Source organism: Microcebus murinus, chromosome 15, assembly GCF_040939455.1.
Source record: "Microcebus murinus isolate Inina chromosome 15, M.murinus_Inina_mat1.0, whole genome shotgun sequence".
In the NCBI taxonomy this organism is placed as follows: Eukaryota; Metazoa; Chordata; class Mammalia; order Primates; family Cheirogaleidae; genus Microcebus; species Microcebus murinus.
The window spans coordinates 13,136,561-13,154,138 of NC_134118.1; the positions used below are offsets into that span (position 1 = coordinate 13,136,561).

The window sequence follows — 17,578 nt, forward strand, 5'->3', positions numbered from 1 at the left end:
AATGTCATTATTTGATGATAGACGGAATGTCACAGTTATCTGTAAACACTATGAGGGCAGGGGCTGTCCCTTTGGTCGCCACCACCTCCAGCCCTAGCAAGCTCCCTTCACCACATGCAATGTGTCCATAGTGATTGGATTAGTGTGGCAGGACAGCTGAGATCCCAGCGTCTAAGTTGGCCTGAGAACATCCACATGCTACGGGGATCTTGGGCTTCCAAGTCCAGGGTTCTGCCCACCTCATTGCAGATGCTTCCTGCGGTGCCATGGACCAGCTCCATCCACTCCAGTCTGTGCTTCTGAAAAGCCCTTGAGAAACATCATTTTGTTTAAGAGAAACCTGTTTGGTTTATGCGGATAAGAACAGGATGGCAAAGCATCTCTTTATATCTGGCAGCTTCCTGTCCCCAAGACCTATAACAAACTCCTTGCTTAAAAGCCCCACGTCCCCTTACCTCTCCAGTCATCTCCCACTGTGCTGCTAAGCAGATCTTTCCAAATCAGGCAGAACTTTCTAACCCAACTCTATGCAGTTCCCTTTCCCTCCTCCAACTGTTCCCAAGCCCTCTTGTGCACAGAGAACATCCTTCTGCATTCCTGCCACTGTATCATGTCCTTTGGTCTGGGCCGTAAAACTCTTGAGCCCCCAAAACAAACGCTGCTCTGGTGTTCCTGCACCCCTCTTTGCCCCTAGTCCTGAGTAACCCTCCTGCCCTCACCTCTGTGCTTGTAGATTTGCATGTCTCTAGTATTAACATGTTCTCGTCAGCTCTGTGTGAACACAACCTAACCTGGCATTTCCTTTTCTCTCTCATACCATTTAATTCGTCATAATTTAAGAGAAGGAGCTAGGACATAACATTTCCTAGTAAGTTCTGAAATACAGAATCAGTGACTCTCAGCCAAGCTATGCCTGAGAGTGAGCCAGAGAGCTTTCATCACAGGCAGGATGTCCTGGTGCCATCGTGGGCCCGTGAGACTGGAACAGCCGGGCTGAGGCGTCCCTGCGTTCCCAGACTGACACAGTGACTTGACTAGCCCAGTTTCCCTGCTATCTTTTCTAGTTCTCTGGACTAAATTTATTCTTTGGACCAAATTCTATTGAGGGGTGTGAGTAGTTAATTAATTTGTATCTGAATGTGTCTGCATAAAATAGTTCCTTTGTTTTTTATAAGTGGTTTTATCCCCCTCAATCATCATGTTTCCAAAGGATGTGGAGATTTTCAAGCTGACAAAGGCAACAGAACAAAGCGCTCCTCTCCCCAAGTCAGTGTGCCCCTGCCTGCAGGGCCAACCGGGGAATGGCCCCGTCTTCCTGGGCTCTGCCGTGGCCTCCTATGAGCTGTGGGCCTGCGTTTTGGGCAGCCCCTCGCTTCTCCACTCCCGGGCTCTGCTTCCATGTGATCTGTACCCCAACTGACCACCCCTCAGAGAGTCTCACCTCGGCACCGTGGGAGGACAGTCCACAGAGCTGCTCAGAAGATATTTCCATGCCATTTTAAAAAATATATATATATAGTTGGAAAGCAACAGAATCCTAAGTGAAGGGTGATCTCTGTGAACTAGGTCATTGAAAGAGCAATCCCAGCTCTGAGGCGGTGCCATGCTGGGGGGAAGGGGTGCGGGGTGGCGGGGGGGGGGGCTCAGTATGACGTAGAGGGTAAGCTGAGATCAGAGGTCGTGTTTCTGGCGTTGGATCCTGGTTCCTTTTCTCAGTGGCAGCGTGACTCTGACAAGTCATTGAGCTTTTCTATATTGCAGTTTGCTCGTCCATAAATCAGGGTTAAATAAAATTAAATAAAAATGCCTACCTCATAGGTAATTGGAAGATTATTTTGAAGATTAAACGACATCTGGTTAAAAGGCATATGATAGTGTCAAAAAGTATTAGCTGGCATATCTCATTAGCTTACATTAGCAAAGCACAATTTCCAGAAGCTTCCCCATACATTACACTGCTGTGTGCATTAACACCGGGTCCTTTAACAAATAGCTTTGTGAACTACTCACATCTGCTTCTCTGTTTGCCTTTTGCATGTAGCCCTGGAAAGGAAAATATCAATGAGGCAAAGCAGAGAAGAGCTGATCAAGCGAGGGGTCCTGAAGGAAATCTACGATAAAGGTAAGGAGCGACAGTCGCCCGTGGGCCGAAGAGCCATGCTCGGAGTCCGTTTGCATGTCTTGGAGTTGCATTTAGTTTTCTGCATCGCTTGATCAGGAATTGAACCCCTAAAACTGCAAATAAATCTGGGGAGAAAAGAGAACGTAGCAGATAGTGCTAAAGCTCTCAGTATTATATAGAAGGAGGAAAACAAATCTCTTTTCTCAGCATTGGACTGAAACCACAGGATTCTAAGAAAAATGAGGTAGCCCTGGGCATGCTGTAGGAACTGGTGTGAGTGTGTTGGTGCACAGACACACACAGCTGGGGTGGATGTAATTGCTTAGCCTCCTGCAGGTAGTAGGGTTCCCAAGACAAATGCTAAAAATCCACAAGCATCTAGGAGTTCCTTAATAGGTTATTTTTTTTTTTTTTATTGTTTTGTTTTTTGGGTAGTCTGTCTCCCACTATAGAAGAAATTAAAGGAGAGAAAATTATAACTATGTACATAAGATATTTTACATGATAATATATCCAGAGGTCCTCAAACCACGGCCCACGGGCCACATGTGGCCCGCCGAGGACATTTATCTAGCCTGCCGGGTGTTTTTGCCGCCACTGCCTGTCCTGCTTAGCAGCCGACTCGTCCCGGCCCCACAGTGCGCATGTGTGGAATGTGCACCACAGTCTCCAACGGTCTGAGGGCCAGTGAACTGGCCCCCTGTTTAAAAAGTTTGAGGACCCCTGAACAGTGCTGCAAATGCTCTGTAAGTGTGTCCACAAGTCAGTGAATACTGTGTACCTTTTGCCTATCGAATCACTGTCGTTAAATACGAATGTGTGCAGTGGTTTACGCAGTATATCAAATATTCTTCTCTCCTCTTTTCTAAGAGCCTTGCTGGTTTAAATTGAACTTGCAGGTACACTTTCTCCCCACTCTCTTCTGTCTTCCCATTTTTTCTCTCTCCCACTCTGAGGACCACACTCTCCTGTTAGGGCTTTAAGTGCAATAACAGACTGTCGCTCCCAATCTTGTTACGGTCATCAGTAGTAATTGTCTGTGTCAGGTCCTCCTTTGTTTCAGGCTGATGTTATTTCTTGGGCCAGATTATTAAATCACATAATATCCTACTCTAATGATTCATCCCGGTGGTCAAAGTGCTCCGGTAATCCTGCCGAGGCACGCGGTTGGTTTACCGTGTTTTTGCAGGTGTCCTGCATGCCTGGCTTGTGTCCTGATGCAAAACGACAGGTTGGGTTTCTGGGTTCTGGTACATCTCTCAGACTCCACTGTTTCGTGAGTCGGCCTTTATTCCTCTGGTACATCTCGCCGCATCCGTTCCTGTCATAGGGCTTCCCAGTGGTACTTCTGAAGTATTTTCTCTTAGCACAGATTACCAGCCTGAAATACAAGTAGAAAGTGGCATAGCTCGCGCCCTGCCCGGGCGGCAAGGGATAACGGAGACCGTGCGTGCGGTTGCACGGTCACAAACCACGCTCTGTCGTCATCAGAGCCTCCTGGGGCCAAGGAAACCCCGGGGTGAGTCCCTTTACCCGTCTGCTTCTGGGAAGGCCGTACCAGAATACAACTTCTTTGATTGATTAAGCTCCCCAGGGGAAAAGAATACGTAATTTTGTCACTTTTCTTTCCAATGTCTTGCCTTTTGTTCACTGTGCCAACTCTCTCTTGTTTTGACCTTAAATCTCCATGCTTCTTGAGAGGCCCCTTCCTCCAATTCTCTCCCCAGGAGAGATGGAAATTATCTGACTACAGATATAATACTATCTAATAAGGACCTACGTGCTTGCATAGGCCGGGCGGTGGCTCAGGCCTGTAATCCTAGCTCTCTGGGAGGCCGAGGCGGGCGGATCGTTTGAGCTCAGGAGTTCGAAACCAACCTGAGCAAGAGTGAGACCCCCATCTCTAGTATAAATAAAAATAAATTAATTGGCCAACTAATATATATAGAAAAAATTAGCCGGGCATGGTGGCGCATGCCTGTAGTCCCAGCTACTCGGGAGGCTGAGGCAGCAGGATTGCTTCAGCCCAGGAGTTTGAGGTTGCTGTGAGCTAGGCTGATGCCATGGCACTCACTCTGGGCAACAAAGCGAGCCTCTGTCTCAAAAAAAAAAAAAAAAGAAAAAGAAGTGCTTGCATAAATATTACGGTCCCAGCTAAAGCCTGATCAGATCCAGTTCAACAGTCCCTCTCCTCCCCCCCCTGCAACTTGTATGTCTCTCCTGTGAAACTTCAGGAATACTCTAAAGGAGAAAATACAGTGTTGCTATAGCATTTATTATTTACATTCTATCTAATACCTGGGTTAAGGTAAGTATTGCCTAGGTGGCTTCCTAATTGAATGAAAGAAGTCACAGATTGTTGGAGCAAAAGCCTCATTTTACAGGGAAAGACACAGAGGCCATCGCGACGGGGCCTGCGCAGTTCCCCGAGAGCAGGAGATGTGCCTTGTTCACGCCTGCGTCTCTCTCCGGCGGCAGGCTCAGAGCTGACACGCAGCCTGTGCTCCAGTAGTGGCTGTCTGCTCCTCACCTGCCACTCGGCACAACCTCCTGTTTTACTTTCGTCTTTGCGCTTACCCCTGCCTGCTCTGTTGTGCTTGTTTGTTGACTGACTTTCCTTACTAGCACATAAACTGCAGGAGACCAGGGGCCTCCGCGGCTTATTGCAGGATCCCTCAAGCCTCGGATAATGTCTGATGCCGATTAGACTCTCAGAAATGTTTACTGTTTGGATGACGGGAATAGGAAAAGAAAAGAGGGACTAAAATTAAAACATCACCGCACATAGTAGGCTTACAGGTTTGTGTTTGCTATGGGATTTTCCGAAAGAAACACCCATTTTGCATCACCGTGGACATTAGCCTCATTAGCTTATATTACATGATATCAGCAGTTTGGAGCACGAGCCCTGGGAGCAGGTTACTTGGATTCAATTCCAGTTCCACTGCTGACCAGCTGTGCAACTTTAGTCAAGTTGCTTAACTTCTCTGTGCTTCTGTTTCTTTATCAGAAAGTGCGGATAATGTTATGATGAGGCTTACGTGAGATTGTACATGTGAAATAGAACAGTGGCTGGATTCTCAAGAAATGCTGACATGCTGTGATGCTTATTAGTCTCACCATCATCATCATCCTTTATGCTTTTTCAAACTCTTTATGTACCTTGTGTGACCCTGTGAACAAGACCCAAGAATTAGGAAAGGCGCGCGTAACTGTCACCTTTTGGCTGAGTATTTAAAAGGTACAAAGATCTACGACCTCCTCGGAATGTCCTTACTGCTGTCTGTGACCGCCGAGAGCCCAGTCCCCGGCGGCCCTAGTTCAGTTCCCTGTTAACGCCTCCACCTTCCTGTCCTCTGAGCCCCTCAGCAAGTCATTGTCCTGTCATTCCTCCTCTCCTCTCTACAGTCTCATTCTTCTTGCTGTTTGTGAGATTCTGGTGGGTAAACAGAATAAAACTGTTTTGCCACCACCTGATGAACAGCACGCGTAGCAAAGAGACTTTAATCGTTTTTTTTTTTTTTCTTTCAAGTTTTTAGTTTTAAAGATAAATTTCATAGATTTGGAGCAATCATTCCGGATTGCCTGGCTGGTAATTCCTCGTTCTGTGCCACCCCCTCGTGTTAGCACACGTGACTCTAGCTGGTTACCGGCAGCAAAAGAATTCCCACCAGAGACGTGTGGTCTCCGACAGCTGCCGCATTGATCTGTGAGCACCATGTCAGCCCATCCGCCGGCGTGTGGCCCTGCGGGTCCCACCTCTGTGGGCACCCAAGTCATACTGTCTGTGTGAGTGATACTGCTAATGTATCGAAAAGCAGTTTGTTCTCCTTAGTAGGTAAGGTTTGCTCTTCCATTCTCTTTTATAGTATTGATTTTGCCTAATAATGCCCCACTTGTTCACAGAAAGTATGAAAATAAACTGTAGTGATTTGAGATTCATAACTATTTGAGCAGGGTATGCTCAGAATTAATGAGGGTTTATTACTCTGACAGTTCTCCCAACTCTATTTTTCATAGCAGGTGAAAATCCCAACTGGTCAATAATTTCAAATCAGGCAAAATGAGAGTTTGTGTCTAAGAAAAATAACCCCAAATGTCTATAGGAACTAGTACAGGAATGCTTCATTTAATGAGACCATATTCAATAGTTTATATATATATATATATTTTTGGCTTCCATGTAGAATCACATAATTTTGGAGTCTGGAGGAGCTTTAGATAAAAGTTTTAAAATCAGAAGAAAACATTTGATCTCTAGATATATTGAGGCCAGGTAAGAATGCAACATACTTTGAAAACTACAGATGAGAAAATTTTTCATTATGTTAGTTACAATGGTAGTAGGGACTTGGAAGTTAATTTTCTTCCAGTTGCAAAATTTTCTACAATATAACTGTAATAATTTTATGAAGAACACAATGAAAACATTAAGATGAACCATCAACACTCTAAATAGTAAACATGTCAAACCAACTAAGGTGGAAAATACTCTATAATTTGACTGACAGCTTGCTTTTATTTATGCCTCAATCTTAGTGTCTGTTTGCTTAAATCAGATCTTAATTTGAACAAACTAAACAAAGTTTAATTAAACACAGTTCTGCACTCCTGGAATATTCATTCATTTATTCAAAAAATTGGTGCCAAAGGCTCCCTCTTTGCCAGGTAGTTGTGTAGGTGTTGAACTACAGTGATAACCAAACAAGCAAAACCCCACCTTCTTAGAGTTCACAGTCTATTGAAGAAAATAAGAAGTAATAAATATATTATATATTGTCAAGGAGCGATGAGCACTCTGGAGAAAAACCAATTGGGGGGGAACGGGGTGTGATTTTAGATAAACACAATCCTGGAGGACCTCTCGGGGGAGGTGATATTTTCATAGAGACCTAAATGAGGTGATCAGGTGGCTGAAACCGGGGTCCTGGGCACCCAAACTCTAAAACTTGGTCCTAATGCTATTTTATTTATTTATTTTTTTTCTAATGCTATTTTAAAGCAACATGTCCGTTAATTCACGAGTTCTTAAGTTCTTTAAATAGACCCAGTATGTGTATCACATTTGTCTCTCTCTCACTTCTCTGTACGTCAGAGCAGGACACCCTGCTGCCCAAGGCCTGCGGTGGCTCCACACTTCACTCAGCAAACCCCAAGTTCCTCCATGATCTGCCCTCCAACCCCCAATGCTTGCTTTAACTCCCTCCATACCTCCTACAAATTCTCTCTCCCCGGTACCACTCTAGAACCATCTTCTAGAACCCACTTCCCCGGATGCCTACATGGTTAGCTCTTTTTTCCAGTCTTGGCTCATATGTCACCTTTGGGGGGGAGGTGGTCTCTTATGCTGGGACCACCAAGTTTAAAATTGCCATCGCCTTCTCTGAGTTCTTAGGCCCCTTACCCTCCTTCTTGGCAGTTTATTTTCTTCTTCTTTTCTTTCTCTCTTATCACCATCAAATATGCTTTACTCATTATGCGTTCATTATGTTAAATTTGTCTCCCCCATGTCTCCTCACTGGAAGTAAGCTCCACCAGGCAGGGCAGGGGTCTCTTTATCTGCTTTGTTCGCTGAGGTAGCCCAGTACCTGGGACAAGGTCGACATTTAGAAAATACTTATTGAAAGCAACAGATGCAAGAATGAGGTTATTTCTGCATGTTCCTGTGACTTGGTTTATTCACCTGCACTGGCAAAATCTAGAACACTAGGAACACTGGGCCCCCTTATTTATTATTCGGTTTTATGGCCCATGAAACTTTATTGCCAGTTATTTACGTAGGTCGTATTATATTTTGTGTATACAAGGGCTGTCCGGAAAGTATACAGCCAAATAGAGACATTTATTATATTAACAATGGCTGGATACTTTCCGGACAGCCCTCGTATTTTTAAATATATATATATATGCCAAATACTCTACTTTCAGAGAGTGTCTCTATGTGTTATGAGGAAAAATATACCAAAGACAGTGTAGCTGTCCCTTGGTGTCCCTGGTGGATCAGTTCTAGGACTGCCCCTCAACATACACACACTACAATCTGCACGTACTCAAGTCCTGCATTCGGCCCTGAGAAACTTGTGTATAAGAAAAGTCAGCCCTCTGTATGTGGGTTTTGCATCCAGAGAATACTATATTTTCGATCTGTGTTTGATTGGGGAAAAAATACACATGTAAGTGGACTCACGCAGTTCAGAGCTTTGTTGTTCAACTGCATACTGTTTGACCATTCGTAAAATAGTGATGATATTTCTCAGACTTAGCAGGGATCTCAAGAAAGTCACCTGGCCTGGCTACTGTTATTATTCCAATGTAGAAATGGTGCAACTAAAGCCCAAAGAAGTGATTGTAAGTGTGAACTCCTAAAAAATCTTTGCTAAGACCATGTGTCCTTCATTGGGAATTTATAGGAACACAGGAAAGCTGTACACATTGGTAGTTGGAGGATCTTAATAAACATTACTATTCGTGGTTATTGTATAATAATCTCTACAAATAACCACACTGCCGCATTTATAGAATGCTAGGGGTAACAGTGATGATTGTGCTGTTATTTTCACCACTGGATTTCCCTGTGAAACCTCAATTCTCCTAATGTCACTTGCTTCATATAGTATAGGTTTATTTGATTTACATGAATGCGTCCCTTGTCTGGGCTGGGGAGAGAGATCACCTCTCTACCGTCAGATGAAATGACAATATCCCCGCATGTTAGACAATTCTGCACTAACTGTGTCAGCCTGCAGTGATATAGTTGAGGCTGCTCAACCCACTGCAGCCCCACCTAGGCCTGGGGAAAGAGATAATCCCACAGGGAGGGGGAAAGATCAGGAGGACGTGTATCTTGCAAGAAAAGGATAAAACTGATGGTGTCCCAGAGAGCAGCTTCGCCTTTCATTGTGTGCTGGGAATCAGAGATAACATTTCATAGCAAACAATAAAGTGCATTGAAGTGTGTTTTTCTTTTCCTAATCAGGTTAGAGCAACATTTCGGAGGTTGTTATTTTTAATTATAAACACAAACAGAAGCTCTCTGCAACGACAACTCTTTTACACCGACGTTGCATTTTTTCCTTCTCCGGTACTGGGGAGGGAAAAGCCTGATATTTAAATGAAAAGGTCATCATCTTTGAGAAATAAAAATTCTTCTGTATTAGAGGAGACAGATGTAGGCTTGAGCCTTCTTAAATCCCATGGTGTATCTGGTATTCCAGGTGCATAGACTTTTAAAATCTTGAAGATTATAGGAAATGCTTTTCACAACCTTTACCAGGCACTGTTGCTAGTCACATGTTTAGCTGTTTCTGATGTCTCACCTAGAAATGGCATCTTCGGAAAGCTGTGATTTGGAGTAACTGTGTGAAAATGAAAGGAGTGTTTGCTTCCTGCATCAGCAACATATAATCATTTGTGTAGCACCTGAGCGCTTAATACAATGGATTTACCTAGACTTGTTTTTTAAACAAAATCCACCTTTAAAAACGTAAAGGTGTCAAATTGAGACAGATGGAAAGTGGTTTAAACAATAAAGAGAAATTGTGATAAAGATTATCTTAAGCAACACTGTTCTCTCAGAAAACCATTATCCCAAGCCAAAAAAAAAATTAATGCAATTTCATTATGATTATGATGATGAGTAAGCATTCCCCAGTAAATTTACTCATTCGTCACATATTTGTGAGTGCCTGTTATGTTGCAGGCACCATTCTGGGCACCGGGAATGCTAAAAGGGACAAGCCAGGCATTCCTGGCTTATGGGTTTAGGCAGCTTGGCAATTATGATGGAGAAAGTATAGGATTTTCAGATGGCACGTGGAGGCATCCCCCACCTAGACCTGGGGACTTAGCGATGGCATCGTGACAGGAACAGTGTCTTAGCAGAAACCTGCAGGATGTGTAAGAATTATCCTAGAGAAGGTGGGATGGTGAGGGGAACACTGCAAACAGAAGACGAGCACAGTTGGAAGCAGCAAGTCGGGAATAAACTGAAGGGGAAGAGTGAGTGTCCAGCACGTGTGTAAGGGAAAGGGGGGTCAGGGCAGATCGTGCAGGCTGGAAAACTGTAGTCATGGTTCATTCTTTAGCTCAAGAACAGTGAAGAGCTGTTGGAAGGGTTTTCTTCGCAATCAAATTTGTAGCCTCATCACTCCGCCTGTAGGGGAGTCCTGGCCATGAGTCAAGGAGATGAGTTAGGAGATGAATTGCTCGATCCAGATAATGTGATGGGGAGGGGGCAGCGGGAACAGGGGAGCAGGCATGGGGGAAAGACAGAGAGGACAGATTGGAGAGTTATAAGAGGACAGGGCAAGAGGGCCCTGTGACAGCTTAGATTTTGGGAGAGGGAAGGAAAGGGAGTGGGCAGGGATGATACTTAGGATTTGGGCTTGAACGACTGGCTGGGCCAGGTTAGTGAGCTGGGAACACCAGAGAAGTGAGTTTAGGACACAAAATATTGTGATGAGTTGGCCCCGCTGAGTTTGAGATATCTAAACGTCTAAGTAGGACACTAAATATGTAGATGTGAAGCTCTAGAGGCAGATCTGGGCTGGAGATAGTTTGGAATCGTCAGTGAGTACACAACATGCATGTTGCGAAGTTTTGTAGATGGACGGTATTTCTCTGAGAGAATGTGGAGTATGAAAATAAGTGGCCCTGGCAGAGAATCCCATGGAACCCCAACATTTAATATTCAGGGAGTAAAAAAAAAGATCTGGGAGTAAGAAAAGCCCTCAAAAACTGAGAAGTGGCCAAAGAATTATTAATAATAGGGAGTAAACCAGAAATACCTTTTCATTGCATTATGGAAGCCAAGGCAAGAGGCTATGGCTTAGTGAGGGGGAAAATGGTCCACAATGCCAGATGTAGACACGTCAAATAAGATAAGGAACGAGAAAAGGACAGGGACAAGAAAATGTCCTTTTGATTATTTTTGTGCTATTTAATTATAGGTTCTTCAGCTACCTGTGAAGCCAATATGCAGTCAGCAGGGTGTAAGTGAAAATGCTCTGCTTGCAAATAATAAAAACCTTAACTCAAAGAGGCTGAAAAAAAAATAAGCAAATTTAGAAAATCTGCAAGGCCAACAATCTTTGTGTGTTTACCCTCTGAAGTATCCCAAATGCCTTCAGCGATGCTTAGATAGTCCGTCAGTGATCGTTTAATACTCACTGTATGAATGAATATCAGGCATCCTCAAACTACGGACATTTATCCGGCCCGCCGGGTGTTTTTGCTGCCGCTGCCTGTCCTGCTTAGCAGCCGACTCGTCCCGGGCCCACAGTGCGCATGTGTGGAATGTGCGCCGCACTCTCCAACGGCCCTCCAATGGCCTGAGGGACAGTGAACGTGCCCCCTGTTTAAAAAGTTTGAGGACCCCTGGATTAAATGAATGCATCTCACGCGATAAAGCCCAGTGGAAGGGCAGCTTCAGGGCTGGTTAATTCATTGGCTGTATAACGTGGCTGAGGGATGCCATCGTCAGGTCACAGCCTGTCATAGTAATGAGATGGCTACAGTAATTCCAGTATCCCGTGCACACGGCACAGTACCCAGAGGAGTGAGAGAGGCCCTGTATCTTCTTAGTATATTTTTCTAATAGCAAATAAACCTTATCCCAAGTGTTCTTCAGAATCACCTTCATGTCTCACTGATGAGAATTTTTGGAGATAACCACTAGGTATTTTCCCCCTAATTCTGACAAATGTCTCCATAAAAACGTAAGTGTTGCAAGGATGGTCAGCTCCCTGAGCGCTGCTGGCTGGTGTGAATTCACGTTGGAATTCCGCCCGGAAACCGCCCTTTCCAGCTGCCTGTCTGGACGCCTCCTGCGAACTCAGAGCAGGGCAGGGCGCCTTGAGCGCAGCGGGCACCCCTGCCTCGCCCGCCTGCCCCGGCCTCCTGTCGCCTCGCCCTCACTCCGCCGTCCCTGACCTGCGTGACCTTTACTGCGAGAGGGCCAGCCAAAGTTTGGGAAGCTAGCAGCTAGTGAAAGGAAAGCCAGCCATGGCTTTGGGACCCTTTTCGAGGCCGGGTGTGGTGGCTCCCACGCCTGTAGTCCTAGCACTCTGGGAGGACAAGGCAGGCGGATCGTTTGAGCTCAGGAGTTCGAGACCAGCCCAAGCAAAAGCGAGACCCCATCTCTACGAAAAATAGAAAAATTAGCCAGACATGGTGGCGCATGCCTATAAATCCCAGCTACTCAGGAGGCTGAGGCAGGAGAATCCCTTGAGCGTAGGAGTGTGAGGTTGCTGTGAGCTAGGCTGACGCCACGACACTCTAGCCCAGGTGACAGAATGAGACTCTGTCTCAAAAAAAATTTTTTTTTCTGAATTCATACTTTTGCGTAGAACTTAATGTAGAGTTAAACAAGACAATGGAGCATTCAGCCTTAACCACCTGCCCCCAGTAAATATCTGTAAAACAGCAGTACCTGTGGGAGTCCCAGGCCTGGGCTCCTGGTCCTGGCTGTCTCATTTTCCATCAGTGGAAAGTACAGCACACCTTTTCGTCCTTCTGGGCTCCGCTTTCTGACCGAGTATAACCCCAGGAGCTCAGACTGCTCCAGTCTGCTAGCAGCCAGGTGACCAGGGAATGACGAACTCTCCAACTCCATTCTGGCCCTTGCTGTCCTCTCATGGCATTATTGGAAGATAAAAGGACATAACCCGACTTGGGCTCTCAGGCCACTGCTGCCTAGAGTCAGTGCTCCATAGACATGAGCTCTGGTCTCCACCAGCCACCTGCCCCATGCTGCTCTTCCGCCCTCCCCTGATGCTTTCCCGTGTCCTCTTTGCCCTTCCTGGTTCCACCCAGGCAGAGCCGGGACTCCACCGTCAGACCCAGGCCTGTCCGAAGGCCCTGCCCACCTCTGTGGCTCCGTGCTGCTGCTCCCAGGGCTCCGGCTGTCCACATGTGCTCCAGAGCCTGTCCCCTGTCCCAGCCCCCCAGCTTTCTCACCAATACAGTTTCTCTAACGGGAATACAGTCCACTGAGCCGACTGCTCATTGTGATGGAAATTCGTTTAGCAGCATCACTCTAACCTCTTAATTGCAGAGGTGGATTTACTTTTGCACATGTGTTAGGCCCACCGTTGTGACATTTAGGTCTACCCTGAGCAGTGCTGCCCGGTGGAACTTTCGGCAGGAATGGAAACAATCCATCATTCGTGCTGGCCAATACACTAGCCACATAGGGTAGTGGAGCTCTTAAAATGTGGTTAGTCTGACTGCGGAACTGCACTGTGAATTTTGTTTAGCTTTAGTGAATTCGAATAACACCACGTGTATGTAGCTAGCGGGTGCCCTTTTCAACAGCTCAGCTAGAGAAATAGAGCTGCTTAAATTCTGAAATGGTCAGCCCCTATGTCTTCTCTCCCCCAGCTCTAGCCATTAAGGATTTTTTTAAATCTTGGATTCCAGTCTGAGCCAGGCTACCCTATTAGCAGTGAAAGGCCCCTTGCACAATGCTATATGGTTCTGTGAGATTCAGACTATCCTATTGCATTGAAGAGAAACTGTGACGTTCTGCTCATTTTCTATTCAATCCCTGCTCGAGTTGCATTTCTGATATCGAAATGCCCAGGGATACCAAGATGGTAATTCTTCTTTCAGCTGCAAATCTTGAAGCTAGAGTCATTACCAGAAATAGTGGCCAGAACCGTCAGAGTTCATCAGGATAGGTAATGTAGAGCCAGTGCACTTGGCATGAGGGTTGCTAGGAGACATGACCATGCCTAGGGCAGATTAAAGAAACACATCTGGCCGGGCTCGGTGGCTCACGCCTGTAATCCTAGCACTTTGGGAGGCTGAGGCGGGCGGATTGCTCAAGGTCAGGAGTTCAAAACCAGCCTGAGCGAGACCCTGTCTCTACCAAAAATAGAAAGAAATTAATTGACCAACTAAAAATTTATATATACAAAAAATTAGCCGGGCATGGTGGCGCATGCCTGTAGTCCCAGCTACTCGGGAGGCTGAGGCAGTAGGATAGCTGAGCCCAGGAGATTGAGGTTGCTGTGAGCTAGGCTGATGCCACGGCACTCACTCTAGCCTGGGCAACAAAGTGAGACTCTGCCTCAAAAAAAAAAAAAAAAAAAAAAGAAAAGAAACACATCTGGGAGACGGGCACAATTTGATGCAACAAAGTGTTCGTGTCACCAGTAGGCTCGAGGTCTGAGAAGCAGCCCAGATTCCACATGAGCAGTGGTTTCTTGACCATGAGGTGCAGTCAAAGGGGTAAATATTAATGAATTCAGCAGGAAATAGCTGCAGGGACGTGCAGCTGAAACAAGCTATGCAAGGTCAATGTCTTTGCCACTTTTGTGATAGGAAGTCATTGCACGTCACATATTTAATGTTTTAGGCAAAGACCTCTGTACAAAAAGGGAAAGCCTATTAAAACCAAAATGGGATATTAAATCCAGAACAACAGCAACACTAAAAAAGCAAGGTGAGCACAGAAACACGTACCATTCTATTCCATGTATGAAATCATCCAGTCAGAGTGTCACAGAATCAATTAAATTCTGAGATCGAAATACATTTTGCACAGATCTCAAGGTTGTTGGTTCAGAAGGATTATGAAAGTCACAAAGATGCCTGCATCAGAAAGTAAAGAACCTCATGGCTCTTGAAAAATTGTTCTTGCATATATGCCAAATACATGAATAATCCAAAAACTTCTGCTGCAAATGGGAATAGAAGGTAAGCTGGAAGATTCTCTTGTGGGTCCTGAACATACAGATTCCTTGGTCCTGTGGATCCTTCAGTGTCTGCCATAAATCCTGATGGTGCAACAGACACATTTAAACACACTTACACATAAAATATGCACACGCACACACTCCGACAAGATGACTTTTACTCACTGGAGAAGAAAAGCTACTGCAATTGATTTTTTGTTTGTTTGTTTTAAATAAGACTTTCAGGTCATTTTAAATGCCCAAGAATCAACGGATAGTAACACTCCTTAGAAAACAGGCAGTGTTTAATAGAAATGTATTGCTTTCTATGCTGTATATGTGTTTAACATTCTATAAAATTATAACTGTAGTATCTTTATAGTCATATCGACTCCCTAAAATGAGACAAATTGAAGAAAATGCCTCTAGTGGAAGTTGACAAATGCTAAGGAGCTATTTTCAACTTCTTAGGCTGAAAGCTTTTAATCCATCAATGAAATCCTTAGATAAATGATTTCTTAGGTACCTGTTGCTCTAGCGTATCATTTTATTGACTATGGGAACCACTAGCGGCTTCAGGTGCAGTGATTTAAAAGATTATTGGGATTAACAGAAATTTGTTCATAGCTCTGTGAGTTACAAAACAATGGCTATGCCCCCTTAATGAGTGGATTTTTTTTTCTAGTGGAAAATGTATATTAATGTGGAAAAAAAAAATAAGGCTCACTAATATTAAGACCACCACCACCACAACCAGAGTTACACTTCGGTGGGTAGCACCTTCACCTCTGAGTTTGAGATGCACTTTGTGGTCAAAGGGCATGTCTGGGAAGCTAACATGGGAACAGAACAAGCCAAACAGCAGCTCTTGTCTCAGGGGGAAAGAGCAATTAGCAAATGCTTGCATTAGGTTCCTCTTCCGAGTCTTCACAAGGATAATTATTTGCTTCAACATAGAGTGGCTTGACTTATTTTATTTTGCTTTTAATTGTAGACAACGGTGATCATTAGTAAATTAAAACGTGTTTGAATTTTCACAAGCATGCATGTGTAAATTCTACACATTTGCATTACCAACAAAGATGTGGTATAGCTAAGGCTTCCCAATGTTTTCAATCTAAAATTGTCACATGACATCTCACTTATATAATAAAGTGTTTTTTTACAACAGAAGCATAAATGTAACCATGATTTCATGGTTGTTCATTCTTCTCTGCTACAAGGACTAACAGTTACCAGAATTTGAGTTTTAACTGTGACAACTACAGTGTCTTATTCAGAAAGGATTGCTGGATTCATCTTGCCATCCTTAAGGAATTAAGATTTCAAAATAAATCACTTTAAATGAGATCGCACATACCACCTGGTGCTAGCTCAGCACCTCTTCCTTGTGTGACTTCACACAAGTTACTTCTAGTGTTCACTTTTCTCTATAAAATTAGGATAATCTAGGTACTAACTTCACAGGATGGATGGATAGATAAAATGAACACAGCCTAGCACATAGTAAGTTCTGGAAATATTATTTTTTTCCAAGGGTGGTTAGTATCACCATCATTATAAAATGTCCAACATGGTACCTCGCACAGAAGATACTCCAAAAATGTTTCTTTTATCTTTCATTTCTTCCTCTCTCTCTGCTGTGTACAGACGCTTTGTATGTAAAGCACAAACCTCTGGATCTACATGGGAATTTTACTTACTGTTTTTTTAAAACTAATAATATAGGCCGGGCACATTGGCTCACGCCTGTAATCCTAGCCCTCTGGGAGGCCAAGGCAGGCGGATTGCTCGAGGTCAGGAGTTCGAAACCAGCCTGAGCAAGAGCGAGACCCCGTCTCTACTATAAATAGAAACAAATTAATTGGCCAACTAATATATATAGAAAAAATTAGCCGGACATGGTGGCACATGCCTGTAGTCCCAGCTACTCGGGAGGCTGAGGCAGAAGGATTGCTTGAGCCCAAGAGATTGAGGTTGCTGTGAGCTAGGCTGACGCCACGGCACTCACTCTAGCCTGGGGAACAAAGCGAGACTCTGTCTCAAAAATAATAATAATAATGATAATATAAAATTTTATTTAGCTAACAATAAAGCAGAAATCCATTAGTTTACTTCCTAGTTCTTGCTGAAATAAGCCCAAACAGAGTAAGTCAGATGGGAGAAAGAGAACCCGCATGTAAAATGCCTTGCTGTATTTGCTCACCTGTCATTTCACGCTGATTTGCAAGTTTTGAAGGGGGGGGGATTTTTTTTTTTCATTTCTTCCAACATCCATGCAGATAATACTTTGATCTGGAAGCAAGTAGGGCATCATCTAACACAGTACTTTTGTTTCAAGGGACAGAAACTGAGGTCCCCAGAAGTTAGGTAGCTTGTCGCAAGCCTGGGATGGGAAGGACAGCACAACGGCTCTCCCCATACCCGGGGCGGGGCTCCTTTCTGCTGCAGCTACTTGTTTATTCCTGAGCATAAATGAGAGCTGCTGGCCAGCACAGCTCTGCTCACTGAGATGCAGGCGTCCCAGGAGAGCGTGGTTTATAGCGTGTGACACCATCCTTTCTAGCGCCTATCCGTGGCTCCTTCTATTTCCTTTTACCCGAGATGGAAAAAGCATTCTCTTCCCTTGAGTCTTCAGATTGTTACGGATTTGAGGGACCCCCGTGTAGCACCCTTCTTCCGTCTCTGAGTTTCTGCATCGTGCGAGAAATAAGACAAATGGGAAAGCAGAGTAGGGTCTCGCCTTTATCGCTGCTAAAAGCTGGCATGGAGGAAGTGA

General features: G+C 44.6%; 1 protein-coding gene across 8 annotated transcripts in view; it reads left to right on the forward strand.

Annotated features, from left to right (window-relative positions):
- Positions 1-17,578, forward strand: part of PHACTR1 (phosphatase and actin regulator 1) — a 508,037-nt gene that overhangs the window by 392,444 nt on the left and 98,015 nt on the right. For all 8 annotated transcript variants that reach the window (XM_012753501.2, XM_012753502.3, XM_012753505.2 and 5 more), the window contains one exon: positions 2,042-2,122. In XM_012753501.2, the coding sequence (XP_012608955.1) occupies positions 2,042-2,122 (81 nt within the window). The remainder of the gene's footprint in view (positions 1-2,041; positions 2,123-17,578) is intronic.